Here is a 16,460-nt window from a genome sequence, read left to right as displayed (position 1 = left end):
TTTTTTTTTTTTTTTTTTTTTTTTTTTTTTTTTTTTTTTGTAAGTTTATTATGGCAGCCACAGTTTCTGTTCTTTTGTTGTAAATTCTAATAAAACTAAATATTATTATTAAACTTGTTAAACTTACTTTGGTGGTGAAGTTTTGGCTTTTCGTTGTTTTCTTCATAGATTTCATCTAGAGATATATCCCTCTCTTCTGTTAAACATATAAAAAAAAAAAAAATTAATATATATATATATATAGGAGTTTTTCACATCCACCAACGAAAGCAATGTGAATTATTTCGGTAATTATGTGTGAACTGAACTTTTTTTACACTGATCTTTTGAATGACATAAAGAAGTATTTTGTATTTATAGTTAAATATCTCTTAAAGGTTGCGAGTGCGCCTTTTCTTGCGTAATGTAAGCTTTACACTTGCAATTGCATTAACTCTTTAAATTATCACTGCAAAGATGTGCTTAATATCTGTCATGGATTGTCTTATGTACGCGGATCATTTTATTTTCAAACTTGATCTATGACCACAAGTGCGTAACAAGTTTCAAAGTTTTTGCGTACGTGAACTTTTCAATATGCGAATTGTCTAAAGTGACTGATGAGATGCCTTAAACTGATCGAGAACGTGTTATCGGTTCTCTGATGACGGACGTTACAAGTAATTAATTTTATTCTTCATCGCAATTTTCTTCAAGTCTCGTAATCATAAAAATTCATTTATTTCACTTCTAATGGGATAAATTTGCGGCTTATTAATACAAATTTGTAAAAGAATTCGAAAATTTTTCAATGGGAAACGAACTCCGCTTAATCGCTATTATCGGTTTTCGTGAGGGCTAGTCACTACAACAACGTGCCCGTTCCAGTCAGCAAAGGCATTGCCGTTCAGAAAAAGACACGAGAATACACCAAAAATTTTAAAAATACTCGAAAAAATTTTCCCCATTTTTTTGCGTATTATTTCAAAATCATTAATGACATAAGCGAATTTTCGCGTGTATTCAATCACTTACCATTTAATGAATTGAGAGAACGTGTAGGAAGCATTTCATAGTTTTCGCTGCCTGAACCGTCAGTACCTAAAGTACTCGATAGCATATAACTTTCGTGGCGTGGTGGTGGCCTTGGCAATTGATTAACCGAATTCTCCAAAGTACCTTCACCCGAATCCAAAGTAATTGACTCTTCCACGTGGAGATTTTCCACCTCATATTTATTATCCCACGAATTCTTAAGGAATGGACTATAAAAAGCAACTAAAGCGAACGAAACAATAAACAGATTTTTAAAATTCATTTCTTCGTGACCAAAAAAAAAAAAACAAAATCCATCATTTATTCAACCTACATTTAACGTATTGATCTGCCGAGAACGTCATAAAACTAGCCTTAAAACGATCAGCCAACGAATTGCCTTCGGTTATTAAAAATTGACAAATTTCACTGCTGAAGAAAGCATTTGCGCCGCCACTTTCTGTTATGGTAATTATTTGTAGTGGAATGTTGGAGTTTTGTGAAACCAGAACGCTGCAATAACATCAAAAAATATGTATGTATACATAAATGAATCGCGGCAAAGTTAAAATTTTACACAATAGCTAAGACAAATATATATATATTTTATATATATTCGATTGAAAATGCTCTTTATTGATATCTGCTAAAATCAATGATAAGAAATTATTAAAGATTTTTAATTTAAAAAAAAAAAAAACAAAAACAAAATCCTTTCCCAGAGTTCATATCCGTTTACCTAAAGACGTTTGCGTTCGTTCTTCTAATGATTGAATTGTAGGAAAAAAAATAAAAAAAATAAAAAAATTATATATAGTCTCGACATTGAACAGAGCTATCAAAACTTGGCATTCATTAATGTTTAATAGCTCTGCGCATAGAACAGGTTTTTAACAAAAACCAATTATTTCTTTTACAAGAAAAAAAACTTTGCATAATTGTTATAAGCAAATTTTGTTGGTGTCAATTTTATGATTTTAAAAGATCCAGTAACGAACCGATTAACTCGTCATTAACTCGTCTCATTTCGTAGTGATCAAGAATGTATTGAGTTTTTGATGCGAAAATTAGTTAAGTAATTAATATGATTTAGTTTTGAAGTAATTATGAAAAAAGTACGAAACATATGAAACTTACTTGAGATTAGCTAGCGATGAACGACGTTTAGCAGAATAAAAAAATATAAAACCATGTATCAAATCATCGCGATATTGATTAATTCCATGATAGGATGATATTATAAACTCTACGCGTTTCTTAGAATCACCAATGAATACATCTACTACTATGGAATGTTCGGCAGCCTTGCAAAATGTCGATTCCGCCATTAACGGGTTAAGAATATTCTCAATATCATATTGATCTCCACAAAACATGCAAACTAAAATACGCAGATCGGTCTGATTAGGTGGATATGATTCGAAGGTTTTCATTTCAGCCAAACGTAGCGAGATTATAACAATATTTAATATATCGTAGACATATTTTTGATGATTTTGTTGATGATCAATGAAATCGCAATGCAACATTTCAGCTAAACGTAAGCCTTCGCTACGCAAATAATCGATTTCACTTTCCTTCAAATCTTGCGGCTGATATACCAAAACAATAGGAAGATTCTCAAATTTATCTTCGAGCTCAAGATTACATAATAATGTACGTTCAAGATTGTCCTTGAGAGTTTCAAAAGATTGTTGATTTGAATAAACGCATATTAGACCTAAGTACGGAGAAGATCATCAGACCAGTTTGTGCATACATTCACTAATTATCATCGTTAACAACTTACCGCTAGAGTATACGTCAATAGCTTTGAAAGCTTCCATGTCACCATTGGCGATCCGATAGTTAAGATAGTAAGTTTGATTTTCATAAATGTATTCACCTTTTGTGCCCGTGCACATTCTTATATCGTTTAGCAAATCGCTGGCCAAATGTTCCGAGCCCACAATCAACAAATTTAGAGTCTTATCGGAACTTTGTTGCTTCCAACTGCTCATGGACTTTAAATTACCGGACGATTTGTCGCCCATAATCTCATCAAGTAAATTGTCTATACAATTATGATAGAACGGACAATGTTCTCGTATGGGGCAATGCATAAAACCTAAATGCTGAAACAATATGACTCGTCGTTCCTGATCCAGCCGGTCAAGTATTTTATATCTATTTTAATATAAATATAACAAAAATCATATAAATAGATCAATATCTATACAATAATTTGATTTCGATAATTAATATTTAATTTAATTCAATTAATTCAATAAATTTTTTTTCGCTAAAAAATTTGTTTTTCCAAGAAAAGGGGTGAACTTCTTCTTCTCTTTGACTGCGAGCTTTTCCATCTTACAATAAACTTATTTACCTAACTCAGGAAGCAGATAGAAACGATGCTCTGTCTATATGTTAAAACCCACCTTGAATCATCCTGTATGACTTCGGTTATTTGTCGCACATCCTCTTGCGTTATGGTATCCACATTTTTAAATTGTAAAAAGAATTGTGCATGTTCTAGCAGTAATTCCACAAAATTTTGTTTACTTTTCTCAATTATTTCTTCTTGATGTATATCGTAAATTTGCTGGCAATCGTGCTCCGATAGAGCCTCAAAGCATTCACGTCCCATAAAGAGGACACGCACCTCGGATAACTGTTTGCCCGGTGTAACAAATCCAGACTCTTCCAGTAACATTTTGAATTGTTGCTTCCAACTGTGAAATGATTTTAAATAAAATTTGAATCGGATCAGAATGCATTGCATGTCAAAACATACCCGATTTTCTTTTTATCCTGCTGAACTGAATTTAAAAAGTTTCTAAAAACGGTTTCCGATTCGCTAGTCTCCAGGATATCGAATGGTATGCGTGCTTCTTCTTCATTCTCATCCATATCGACTAACTCTTGCCACGACGCCTGTGGACATTCAAAAAAGTATTGATCGAATTCAACGTGATTACGTAAATAAACTTTGGCACATTCCCAGATGTCATCGTCAGTAGCTACTGTTAGTACATTAATATCTGGTAATAAATATTCGAGCGTATGAGCAAATTTATCCAAATACTGATGTAATTTTTTATTTAAATGATCATCACGTAATTTTTTCATATGGCGACGGAACAATTTCTGTCCAGCATCGATACCGAACGTGTTAAGAAATTCTGTCCACTCACGAAACTGAGCGAGTAGTTTTGAGCCCTGAGACCAAAGTATATGATAATCGGTAATTTGATTACGTATGAGACGTGTCACAGCCTCCGAACGACTCTCTAACAATTCCTTTCGCGATTTAGCTGCTTCCTGATAGGCTATAATTTTTATGCGATTTTTTACTTTATCAATCATTTGTGCTAACACCAAGAATGCCAAATCAATATTAATTGACTCATGTGCAGAAGTTTCAACCAATTGCACCATGCCTTTGTATTCCTTACGTTGGCATATTTTCTCCGCCTCACGTATATACAGTTCATTGCAGTCGTCATTTTTTGTAGTCACCAACACCAATGGCTTTTTATTTTTTAATATTAATGCAATCGCATTGTGTACAAAATCAATCTGCTTCTCTACGCTACGATTTGGCACTGGACTTACATCGAACACCACAACAAAACCATCAATACTTAATCTACCCTCAGGCATAATTTTCTGCTCATATTCTTTCTCTATGCCCAATTGGTTTTTGCAAATGTACATGAGTTTTTCGGCTGAGAAGACTTTTGTCGCGGTACAACGTTTTAAGTATGGCTCCATTTTTCCCACCTTAAATGGCTGGAATGTCGAGTCGTCGACAAATTCCGTTTGTTCAACTACATGAAATGTGTATTCGGTGCCATCGTCCATACATTTACGTACATCGCCCCAATAAAGGAAATGATCATTGTTTACAATCCGACCGCTGAAGTCACTCTAAAAATTTTTTTCCGAAAAAAACAAAATTTGAAAATAACAAAAAAAAAAAATTTAGTAGAATTGTAAAATATTTATATATGTGTGTGTATATAGAAAACTACCTGACTCAACACTGATATGTGATCTATGAAGTAATCATCAGCCATAGGCCTTATGAATCTGTTGCATAAGCATGATTTACCCACACCAACCTGCCCTCTGTCCTTCTCGGTTCCAGACAGGCCGATAACCGATATGTTAAACTGTTTCATAATGTCTTTTGTTTACCTGCAACGGCATACAAAAATTGCATAATGCAGTTATTAAAAAAGTTTTCAAAAACTATAATAAAATAAATTGTGTTCTCTATGTTGGCTTTGAAAAATTCTTTATCGTATTTAATTGGTTTGGCGTTTTATTGGCTTAACTTGATTTGCTTTAGCTCGCATTCATTTAACTTGATTTGGTTCGATTTGGTTTCGTTTGGTTTGCTTTGGTTTCATCTTATCGTCATCAGTCAGTCAATGTGTACTTTCGTTGGTAGTATGCATCATATTATGTGCTTAATACAAGGGCATGAAAATTTCATAAAATTCTTTATGAACATACACTTGTAATCTTCTTTACTTTTTCCTATACTCCCTATAAAAAGCAATTTGAATGGAAATATTTTGTGTCTTTATGTCATGTGAACAAAGAAGAAAAAAAATAAAATAAATAAATAAATAAAAAAATAAAAAAAAAAAAATTAAAATGAAAATGAAAAAACGCGCACATACACACGCTACATATAAACGCATCAATATGTATATCCACGCTTGCAAAACTCATTTCGTTTAGTTTCACATATATATTTATTAATGCACATATTTTTGCCTCACTAAATATACACATTATTCTCACACATAAATAAAATTAGTAGTATGAAAATTCTTAACAAGTCTAGATGATGATGATAGAAGCAGTTATGAATTTCTAAGGTATCTAAGAAAAATTTCATTCAAATGAAATTAAAAAAAAAAAAAAAAAAAAAAAAAAACTTTTATCCAAAGAAAAAGTTTTCCCTCGATCTTATAATATTAAAGACATTTTACTCGCATAAAATTTTTACATTTTCAAAATAATCGTTATAGGCGGTCAGCGAGCGAGCCAACTGCTCCCGCTTAAGTAATTTTTCATTATTCTATTCTATTGTCTCTGGGTCTTTGCTTCATTCACGTCAACGTTCCGCGACCTTAAACTGATTATTATATAATATATTAGTTGTCCAAGTTTTTTTTCATACATTTAATATACTTTTCATTTTTACCAATTGAACGGAACAAATCGATATAGTGAAGTGCTTGTTGCCAATTTTACAATTTACTTCATCAGTCTAAAAGTGAAGGTGACTCCTTGTACATTCAATGCAAAGACATGCAAAGGGCCTAATGTGATTACACACTGCCTTCCTCAATAGTTAATTGCAATAAAAAACAAAAAAACAAAAAGCTGAAAATCCAACATCAAAACAGACTTGCATTCTATTTGGCTTGGCAGTCCAAAAAAAAATATTCAAAATTCGATATGAAGGAAAATTTGCTTATATATATATATATATATAATTAAAGTAAAAAAAGATGCAACAAAAAAAGAGAAAACTTTTACAAAAACATTCGTATCTTCATATCATAGAGTATTTCACAAAACAGCAACACTACTTTTGAATCGGTTATTTAGCGGTTAGGCGGCCTAATGGTTAACGAGTACAAACAATAACATCATAACTATTCGTGAATAATATTTTTACATTCCTTCGCTTTAATCGTATCGTAAGATGAATGGATGATCAGATTGATTGCGTTCGACCAAAAACTGCTCCTACTTTCTCTGCTATTGTATTGGGGGCTCGAGACATCGTAACTTGACTGGGCAAAATAACATGCCTTCGTTGCGTTCACACTATCACCTTGATCGTTGGAAAAACGATGACAAGACATATGTTATCAGAGATATTCTGCTACGATGGGCGCTGGACAGCCTTGAATACTTTTTCGCGGATATTGGTTCATACAGTGATTGTAAGCAAAATCAAAAGTAACTGACAGTGAAATTGCAGTGCAATCGCCTGATTTAACGAAAAAATTGGCAAAGGATTTAATTAGATGATGTGACCGCCAGAAGGAGTGACTTGAGATGATGATTGCATTATTATTGTGTAGTGTTACCGAGCGGGAGAGACGCTCTGTTCGTTATCCAAAGAGAAGCCCAATAGGTATCGATTAGGCGCAAAAATTTTGCACACACTTCCATTTCATGATGATAATGTAATGTCAGATGGCGCAGCCAAATCAATGTTCCTGTATATCGAGAACGACAGATTATTGTCTTCCATCTACGATCCGCCTGATAAATGGGCGTGGAAAGTGGAACAAAAGTACAAAGTAAATATATTTACTGGGAAAGAAAACCTGTAAGAAAGAGGCGCTGAAAGAAATGCATGGAGCGACCGCCCTAGAATAAAGAAATCAACATTTTTATTTTATTTAATTAGTTAAAAATATGAAAAAAATTCTTTGCCAGAGACACTTTTACCCATTTACAATTACAAGTTAAGGGAAGAAAGTGAAATTCGGAAATTCGTTTGTTATGAACGTCGCAATCATTCCATATTAATGTAAAGTCCGATACGAAGATGCAGATAGCATCCAGAGATGAAAATGTCTTCGCGTGAACTGTCTCGATAGCCTGTCGTTTATCATAAATTTCACAAATTTGTATTTAATAAGGTTTTGTTAACAGTCCCACCAATTCAAAAACTTTTTTTTTTTTTTTTCGTCTCACATATACCTGTAACGCTTGAACGAGTCTATAAAGTATATGAGTTTCTTACTTTTAACGATCATGCCATGGATATGAATGTGTTGAAATAAAGACTATAATCTCAACATATTATCTAAAAGAACTACTATTTTCAAAAGTAATCGGCGGCGTAAAGGATAATTGAGGATTTGGTTTAAAAAATAAAAAAAAAAAAATAAAAATTAAAAAAAATAAAAATGCGATCAATATATAGGCTATGCCATATTATCATATTCACGAAATGCCAAAGTGTAGGGTGTAAAAGGAAAGTGTGTAGAAAGATTTAAAGTATATTTTCAGACATACAACAACATATCATTACTTCTCATAGATAAAATATAATATTACTTCCAATTGAAATTGTAAATGCAAAAAAAAAATATGCGATATCAAAATAAACGCCCACAAATAATTAGCAATATAATCGTCTATGGCGCTTCAAGGTCTGCGATATTAGTGTATTTATCAGTTAGAGGCGGCGGGAGTTCGCAAAATGCTTAACATAAAGCATCTATGTTAATTAAAAAATTTAATCGAAAACATTTCATACATATACAATCACACCACACGCACAAATCTATTTACGTATGCATGTATGCGTGTAGCAAACGTTTTTAAAATAAATTGAAATGATGAGTTTTCAATTTCCTTTTGTTGGTAAGCAAAGGGAATTCTAAATGATTTTCATTTTTGTAACATTTCTGTAATAATAATAAGTAGTTAGTAGAGCAAGGATAAACATGCTCGCAATAAGGATTCAAGGTTAATGTGCATAGCGGAAAAAAATGCAAAAAAGAGGAAAATAACGCAGCAGCAGCAGCAGCAGCAGCAGCAGCAGCAGTAGTAGTAGTAGTAGTAGTAGTAGTAGTAACACTAGGCACTAACAACAATAAAGCAACAGTAACGTCAGAACATGAACTTATTAAATATAAAAAACTTTTTCTTTTAAACTCATTTATTTGCTTCTTTTATTTTTATTTTTTTTTTTTTTTTTTTTTTTATTTTTTTGAATAGACACACTTGCTTGCATACAAGCGAACCGAGCATACACGCACAATGAATGGGAAAGCAGGCAAAACATGAAAAATGTTTATCTCGGACATGTACATACAAACGAGCAAACAAACAACTGCAAAAACTATGTAAAAAAATCACACAAATAAACACACGCACGCACGCACGCACGCACACGCATGCACACAAAGCGAAACGTAACTCCTACACTCATTTAATTCAAAACTTTTATTTATGGGTTTTTTCTACGCGAACGTATATATATATATATATATATATATATATATATTGCTTTATACACCGCGTCCGTGCATTTACAAATGTTATACTTTTTTTATATATGTTTTTATATGAATTTTAACAAATATTTACCGGTAACTCATTCACTGTCATGGATTTGAAAAAAATTTACAACAAACAACATCATATCATAGAGGATATCAAATGAAAAAGGAAACTGAAAAAGAAAAAACGGTAAAAAATATGCGGGTGTGTTTAACTGAATGTCCAAGAGAGGGCAAAAGAGAGAGAGAGCGAGCGAGAAAAAACGGAACAAAAATTATTTGCTTGACATGATGGCATACATGGTAATACAGTGACGGTGACGATGACGACGATGATGATGGTAATGATGATGATGATGATGATGATGATGATGATAATAATAATGATGATGATGATGGATACTAGAAGTGGATAAGTTGGTCGACCTGGAAACGATTTTATGCTAAGAACCAATTTAAAGTATACATACATATTCCAAAGACACTATTATATCTCGACAATCGTTTACGCTATTATTACAAATTTATTATCAAAAATAAAAAAAAAAAACATTTTTAGAATATTTAAAACACACGAACATGAATAGTGAGTGATGTACACATCCGCATTTGTATATTTTGATAGCAAACTTTATTCACTTCTTTTATTATACATTTTCAATAAATATATGCGTTTAACAGACGACATGATAATGTTGCCAAATATGCATTATTATAATCTCTTTCATTATCAATGCAACTCTTTATATAAGATAACTTTAACAACAATGTTAATCAATTATCAGACGACAAATTTTCACCCTGCGCTTCATGCATGCGAGAACTAAAAACCGAAACTGCAAATAATCATTATTATGAAAAAAGAATAAAACAAAAAATGAAGATACATTAATGCATTTAATAAGTAATTTGAAATGACGTTGTGACAATAATAGAAGAAAAAAAAAAAAAAAAAAAAAAGAACAAATAATTTATCTCAAAATAAGCTTTGGGGCGAATCTAGTTTACAATTTAAATATTTCACACAGGCATGCGTTTTTAACGATAACACACAAATTTCACTTCACCTTGCGTTTAAAAATTTTCATTAAAACGAATCGCTTTTGTTTGTTTTTTTTTTTTCCTTTTTTCTTTTTTCTTTCTGCAAAATTATAAAAAGATATTTAGCGAAAAGAAAGACAACTTTCTATATGCAATACTTCAATTAAAGTATTTTTGCCTATGCAAACACATACTCAAAAATGTCCTTTCAACGGAAGACAACGTAGAATACCGAGAAACAAAAAATGGAATCAAAGCAGAACCCTTATTTGAGCATGACCGGAGAGTAACATATACAATGATAATAATATAGCAACAACTAAAGAGGGTGTGCATACTAGTACACACTGACACGCACACGCATAAGCATAAGCATAAGCATACGCACGTACATGCATATGCATATAAATATATTGTACATATATGCACACACCTAACTAAATATGTTGTTTTATAATTGTGCAAACGGGAACAGCCAATGTTCTCGTACTTCAAAGTAAGAGTTTAGAAAAATCTAAAGATGTTATATATCATAGCATAGAAACGTACATACGTACGCACGTACGCACGCACGCATACACACACACACACACACACTTTTGAACAAATGATTAGTATTCAACAATTATGTTTTGAAATTAAACAAAGGAAGAATTTCAGTTGCTCTCATAAATCAGTGCCACAGGTATACAAAGATTAACTTTGTTTACCTCTCTCTTTAATGTTTATGATTTATCTAAACTCATGTTTAAATATTGAAATGAGTTCAAAATTGACATTGTATTCGTAATTATTAATCGAAAATATTGTGGTTTAATTAAACATAACGTCAACGTTTTTGTAACTTTCTCATCTATACATCTTTCTATTGCCTGGAATGAATTAAGATGCACGTAAAAGCATTTCTTTTCCGTTACAACGTTTGAAAATCTTTATTGGAATTGTTCAGTGATGTCAACACTGTAATATTGTAAATAAAACGCATTTTTATAACATAGCTTATCCTCGCATAGATAATAACCTCAAATTGATATTTTTACAATAATTATATCGTAGAAACCGAGGATTGAAGGAAATAACAATAATAATAATAATAATCGCTATTAAATGAGTAAATTATAATAAAATTGCTTCTATAATTTGCTACTATCGATTTCATAATGTTATGCAGATGCACAGTATCCGTTTCTCATATATACCTGAACGTATATTCTATTGATGGTACCCAAAACTATTCGTTTTAATAATTGGTATTGATATAAAATGGTCCATTATTTAAAAAGAGTTGAATACGTTTGTTTTACCTATGCTTTTTACTATTACTATTTGAAAAAGTACAAACATAGTTTTTAATATGCCTGAACATGAATAGTTCTATTTATAGAAAGAGAAAGTGATGTTTTTATGTTAGTTACACTTTGTAAAAACATTAAAGCACTTAATGAAGCATATGATTGTGGTACCAATTGTTAAGTTATCTTAATAAGACGACATACATACATAACCCTTCACAATAGTGACGTTTATGTCGCATTTCTTGTAGAATGCGGATAAAGTTTTCGACAAAAAACGATGTAGAATTCATACAGAGCCATTATTGTCAACTTGGCTTCACTTGCGTAAACCATATCAAACCTAAAATAAACAACAGTAAAAAAAAAAAAAAACCCATTGAATAAATTTCTAATGTATAAATATATAAAACACTATATCCTACACCATTTGCGGTGCAAAGGTATATTAAGTGCACGCGGATGTATGCAGCACTACGAAAGATTTGAGATAGATCCCTTCACTTTCTGAATCGATCTAGCCTTATCTATCCGTATGTTTGATAAATTTGTGTTCAGCCTACAGGTTGTAATTTTTGCTTTGCACTTTATTTTCAAAAAGCGTTATGTCAGTACCTATGTTAAACGAAGTGACGCGACGTGCTGGTGGAGATTTAATGATGGGTCATTACCTTCTATAGTGTTTTTTTCTTTCAAATATTTTTTTACTCATTCATATTTTTCCCCATCTTATCCTAATTTCCTTTTCAACAATTCTTTCACATCTTTAATACATTTCCCTTTTTCCATCGCTTTTCCGTTTATAATAATATATGTTTTGTATTTACGATTGATATGGTTGTTTTTATTCGTGAAGCAAAAACTTGGTATTATTCGCACAGATGTTTAGAATTGAAGCAATTCTATATGAAATTGCGTTCGCACTTGGAATTCTTTATAGTGGAACAAAAACACCACAAATATCCTGTCTGCATTGGATTTTCGCCCTGAAGTCTTCTTATTCATTTGAAATTTGACGTTCTTTTCTTTTTTTTTTAGAAAAAGTAATGTCTGAATATTTTCAGAAATCAATTTTCAAAATGAGACGATAGTAAAACGTACAAATTTTCAGTTGCAATAATCTACGTCTGCCCTTTGGTATCTCCCTTTAGCAATGTAACGATATTACTTTCTCTCTTTAGGAAACGGCAATTTGTCATATACGCAAGTAATCTCTTACACATGCATATAAATGGCAACCCTCGGCAATGTCTACGTACAGTATATATCAAATTGATTATATTTCTTGTTTCCTTTCAACAAAATAACTTTATAATTTTATTTGCGCAATCAGAAAATATTTTATTTTATTGCATTGTATTATAAATTATATGAAATCCAAACACAAGAACAATCCACTTTGACATCACTGACACGAGCACCCGTTATCGTAATTATAAGAACAATATTTATAAATAAAATGTTCCCTTATATAACGATGAATGATTAGTATTGAGAGAAAAAAACAAAAAGAACGAGATTAACAAAAGTTCGTGCAAACCTTAATTAAACTTTGTTAACAACGTGCTGCGACCTTAGTTTAATATGCCACCAATGTCAAATTTTACGGCGAGTACCACGCGTATTACTTTTTCATTTGCATTGCATCCACATAACCGTATTTTTCCCTTATCAAAATTAAATTAAAAAGTTCATCCAGCAAAACGTAGATAATTAATTACATATCACATTTTCATTTTTTAAGCGCATATGCTGCTTTCATTCTTCACGGCTTTTTCTATATCGAACATGCTTATTAAATACATAGACATAGAATAGCAATGGCAGAAATGAATAAAAGCAGGCAGAACATTGTTCGTTAAACACTATATAAAAGATGGGGTTAAAAAAATGGTCGCGATAGATTGCATCCTGTTTCATGTCAATTGGAAAAACGTTCAACTATTTCCTTCGCCATCTTTACGAGAGCTTTGCGTTTTTCCTTTCTTTTCTTTTCGCATTTTTAAGATGAAGTATCTTAATGTAGCACGCAGATTATAATGGAGGTTTAATTTGATATCAATTTTTTTTGATTTTAATATCAAATAAAAAGGATTGCACTATATCATTTATAAAATCCGTATGTTTTTGAAATAAAAACATATTGATAGCTGGAATCTTTAGTGGAAAATGTTGGACATATCTCATTTCTCTCGAACTTTTCTCGCAGTTTTCATTTTATATATAAACACATACACATTTTAGATTATTGCTTCCTATAACCGTTCCAAAGAATATATTCGATTTATCAAGTGTTTGCAACATAAGAAATAGATGGTGAGGATGTCATAAATTGTATAAAAGAAATTAATTAACCTATTCTACGGCCTTTGCTAAACATCGGCTTGAAATCCTTTCATTACTATGACTTTAAAATGTTTTCTAGCGGAATATTATTGATACGAAATTTTTAATCACTCCCATCATGGTTAATTTAAAAATAAACAATTTCGCTCCATACATAACAGAAGACCAATTTTTATCGTTTTCTTCTCTTAAATAACGATCACGTTAAGCTAGTGTTTAATTTTTCGCTATTAAAATCTTAAACTCAAGACAGGCAACTAGCTAAATTGGCTGAAATGCTTGCCGATAATTACTCATAAAGCATATGTAATGAAGATAGTGTATAAAAAAGTTTTTAATTTGTTTGCTTGTTTGTTGCCAAATGAATGCTATCAAATTTTACAAACACAAAAGCGTGATGTTAAATATCGTATACCCATAGTTTGTTGTTACATATTAAACGATGGTCGGCGAATTCATTCATAGGCAAAAAGTATGATATAGATGCTTTAATTTTTTGGAAAAATTTTTTTATCTCAACAGAAACTAGAGGCGTGTATTAAATAATGTTGTTACACTCTAAGTCAACTTTACTTGCGTATTTGTTTGTGTTTAATTATTTGTAGCCAAAAATTGAATTTGCTGAGACGACATTTACTATAGCAGAAGTGGCATTCTAACCTTGCAGAAACACGCACTTAACAGTTTAGGTCGACTTTTTAGGCGAGATTATTGGCATGAACTATTTTTTAGGCCCAATATATTATGTAAGATAAAGCCAAAGTTACTCGACAATGCATATTCATCATGTTTCGTTAGTAATTCAATGCTACGTTTTTACCGATGTTTTGCATATACCCAATTCTTCCGAAATGTGTCAATTTGACCCACACAATTTTTGTTGAATTGCACCGGCCGAAAAAATGGGGATAAGAAGCTGCATTTTCGCACAAACATTCTTTCATCGATTACGAATGCAAGGTTATAAAATGGTTATAGTTGCCTACATACGCGCCCACAATAGATTAGAAACTAACAAAACTTCGAAAAACTAACTATAGTGAGAATCTGCCAAGCAAAAATTTGGAGAACCAGTCTTGATCGATTTAAAAATCGCCTTGATCGGATTACTAAAATGTTCACAAATAACGCAAAATGTTTAACTCAAATCTATTCGTAACCAGTTGAAGAGGTCGCTAATGTGCGTTGGACGTATTACTCAACCGTTCGGCATCATTTTTAATTCGAAAATTCAGATGGCTCTTGCGAATATTCCCGCATCCTTTTAAACACATTACATGGTCTGTTAGCGTATTTGTGACACAAATAGTACAAGTATATTGAAGTAACATTTGGAATCGATTTGCAATCGACCGAACCCGTACACTATTAACGAACGATTGTCGACACTTTCTTTCTGGTTACCCAAAATTCGTTCCAAACTAAATAATTGATTCCTCATAGTTTGCAATTTGTTAGCTATTAAATCTGCTTAATAGTTTATATAAAGAGATATTTTTTTTTAATTCCAGCTGAAATAGCCAATCTGTAATATGTATAATATAAATGAACACATGGGTGTTGCTAGTTTTGAAGTTAACTTTTCACAAAATATTTTACACTTTTTATGTATTTTGTGGTCCTGTTATACACAATGCTATGTTTTAAAGTGCGAGTTAATTTAAAGTTTACACATTACAATAAAGAAATGGAATGCTTATATTTATTGATTAGAAATTGTGATCATTTCATATAGAGAAATTGTATAAAGATATTGCACAACATTCAAACAAGTGCAAACCATTTCTGATCGGAACTTGGAATAAACGTTTGCGGTATGTTCGTTTGCATATTAAAAAACCCAACAAGAAAGCCACCAGGCGAGAAAACATCTACCTTCATATGTACGCAAATTAATGTTGAAAACACCACTTCTTTTTTTGAAATTTTCTCCTGTTCTTGCGCAGAAACAAAAGAAAGCCTTTAATAAAACGTTCAACTACACAAGTTTTCTTAAACGATTGATGATTTTCATGTGTCTGGACCAAGTGAATGATCGAAAGATTTCGCAATGTCTATTCTATTCCACTTTACTCTCACATTTATTTGTCAATTTTAACACATTTTTTTCTCTTTTTTTTGCTTTTTTTTTTTTTGTCATCAATTAATAATTATATATTAATCATAACACTTTGTACACACACACACACACACGCTTATACACACCCGTATACACAATCTCTTAATTACTCCCCTTCAATAGAATAGTAATATATGTAGAGATGTTAATTTTCTTTACGCAGTCAGTACAACCAACCAACCAACTATTTCTGCTGGTGGTGTTGTGTTGCTTGCTGCTGCTGCTGCTGCTGCTGCCACTTTACATTAAAACCATGATTAAAAAGAAAAAATTTGCACTCTTAATTGATTTTTTTCCTGCTATATAGTGCAGTCTTACTGTTTATTATTATTTTCGCACTTACTGTTTAATAATTTCGCACTGCACAAGTATGTACGTGTGCGCTTTTGTATTCTCTCTCGCCCTTTTTATATTTATTTAATTTTCTTTCTCCTCTAATCTAAAATTAATAATTTTATTTTACAGTCGAGCTTGTGAACCACTACCGCCCAAGCAAAAAGAGTTACCAGTAATAACATTTTTCTCGCAATATCGAGAGAAATGGTTACCTCAAAATTAATTTGCAACCATAGGTATGGGGATTTTAGGGACATGAGGCATTTTGAGGTATGCCAG

At 31.8% G+C, this 16,460-nt stretch overlaps 1 protein-coding gene across 6 annotated transcripts in view; it reads right to left on the bottom strand.

Moving 5' to 3' along the window:
• Positions 1-16,338, bottom strand: part of LOC119632622 (rho GTPase-activating protein 190) — a 23,986-nt gene extending 7,648 nt beyond the window's left edge. For 2 of the 6 annotated variants that reach the window (XM_038025658.1, XM_038025615.1), the window contains exons 1-9: positions 16,189-16,335; positions 5,031-5,196; positions 3,791-4,926; positions 3,435-3,728; positions 2,804-3,180; positions 2,152-2,734; positions 1,349-1,527; positions 1,015-1,257; positions 128-196 (exon numbers count right to left, since the gene is read on the bottom strand). In XM_038025658.1, the coding sequence (XP_037881586.1) occupies positions 128-196; positions 1,015-1,257; positions 1,349-1,527; positions 2,152-2,734; positions 2,804-3,180; positions 3,435-3,728; positions 3,791-4,926; positions 5,031-5,180 (3,031 nt within the window). In that variant the 5' untranslated portion in view covers positions 5,181-5,196; positions 16,189-16,335. Of the gene's footprint in view, positions 1-127; positions 197-1,014; positions 1,258-1,348; positions 1,528-2,151; positions 2,735-2,803; positions 3,181-3,434; positions 3,729-3,790; positions 4,927-5,030; positions 5,197-15,601; positions 15,875-15,931; positions 16,122-16,188 lie in introns of those variants that run through there. The other 4 variants (XM_038025649.1, XM_038025641.1, XM_038025631.1 and 1 more) reach the window with 4 other exon arrangements.
• Positions 16,339-16,460: the final 122 nt, after the last annotated feature.

This window comes from Glossina fuscipes, unplaced genomic scaffold (assembly GCF_014805625.2).
Source record: "Glossina fuscipes isolate IAEA_lab_2018 unplaced genomic scaffold, Yale_Gfus_2 0, whole genome shotgun sequence".
NCBI classification, from domain to species: domain Eukaryota; kingdom Metazoa; phylum Arthropoda; class Insecta; order Diptera; family Glossinidae; genus Glossina; species Glossina fuscipes.
The sequence above is the reverse complement of the archived record's forward strand: the minus strand, read 5'-3'. Positions and strand labels throughout refer to the sequence as shown.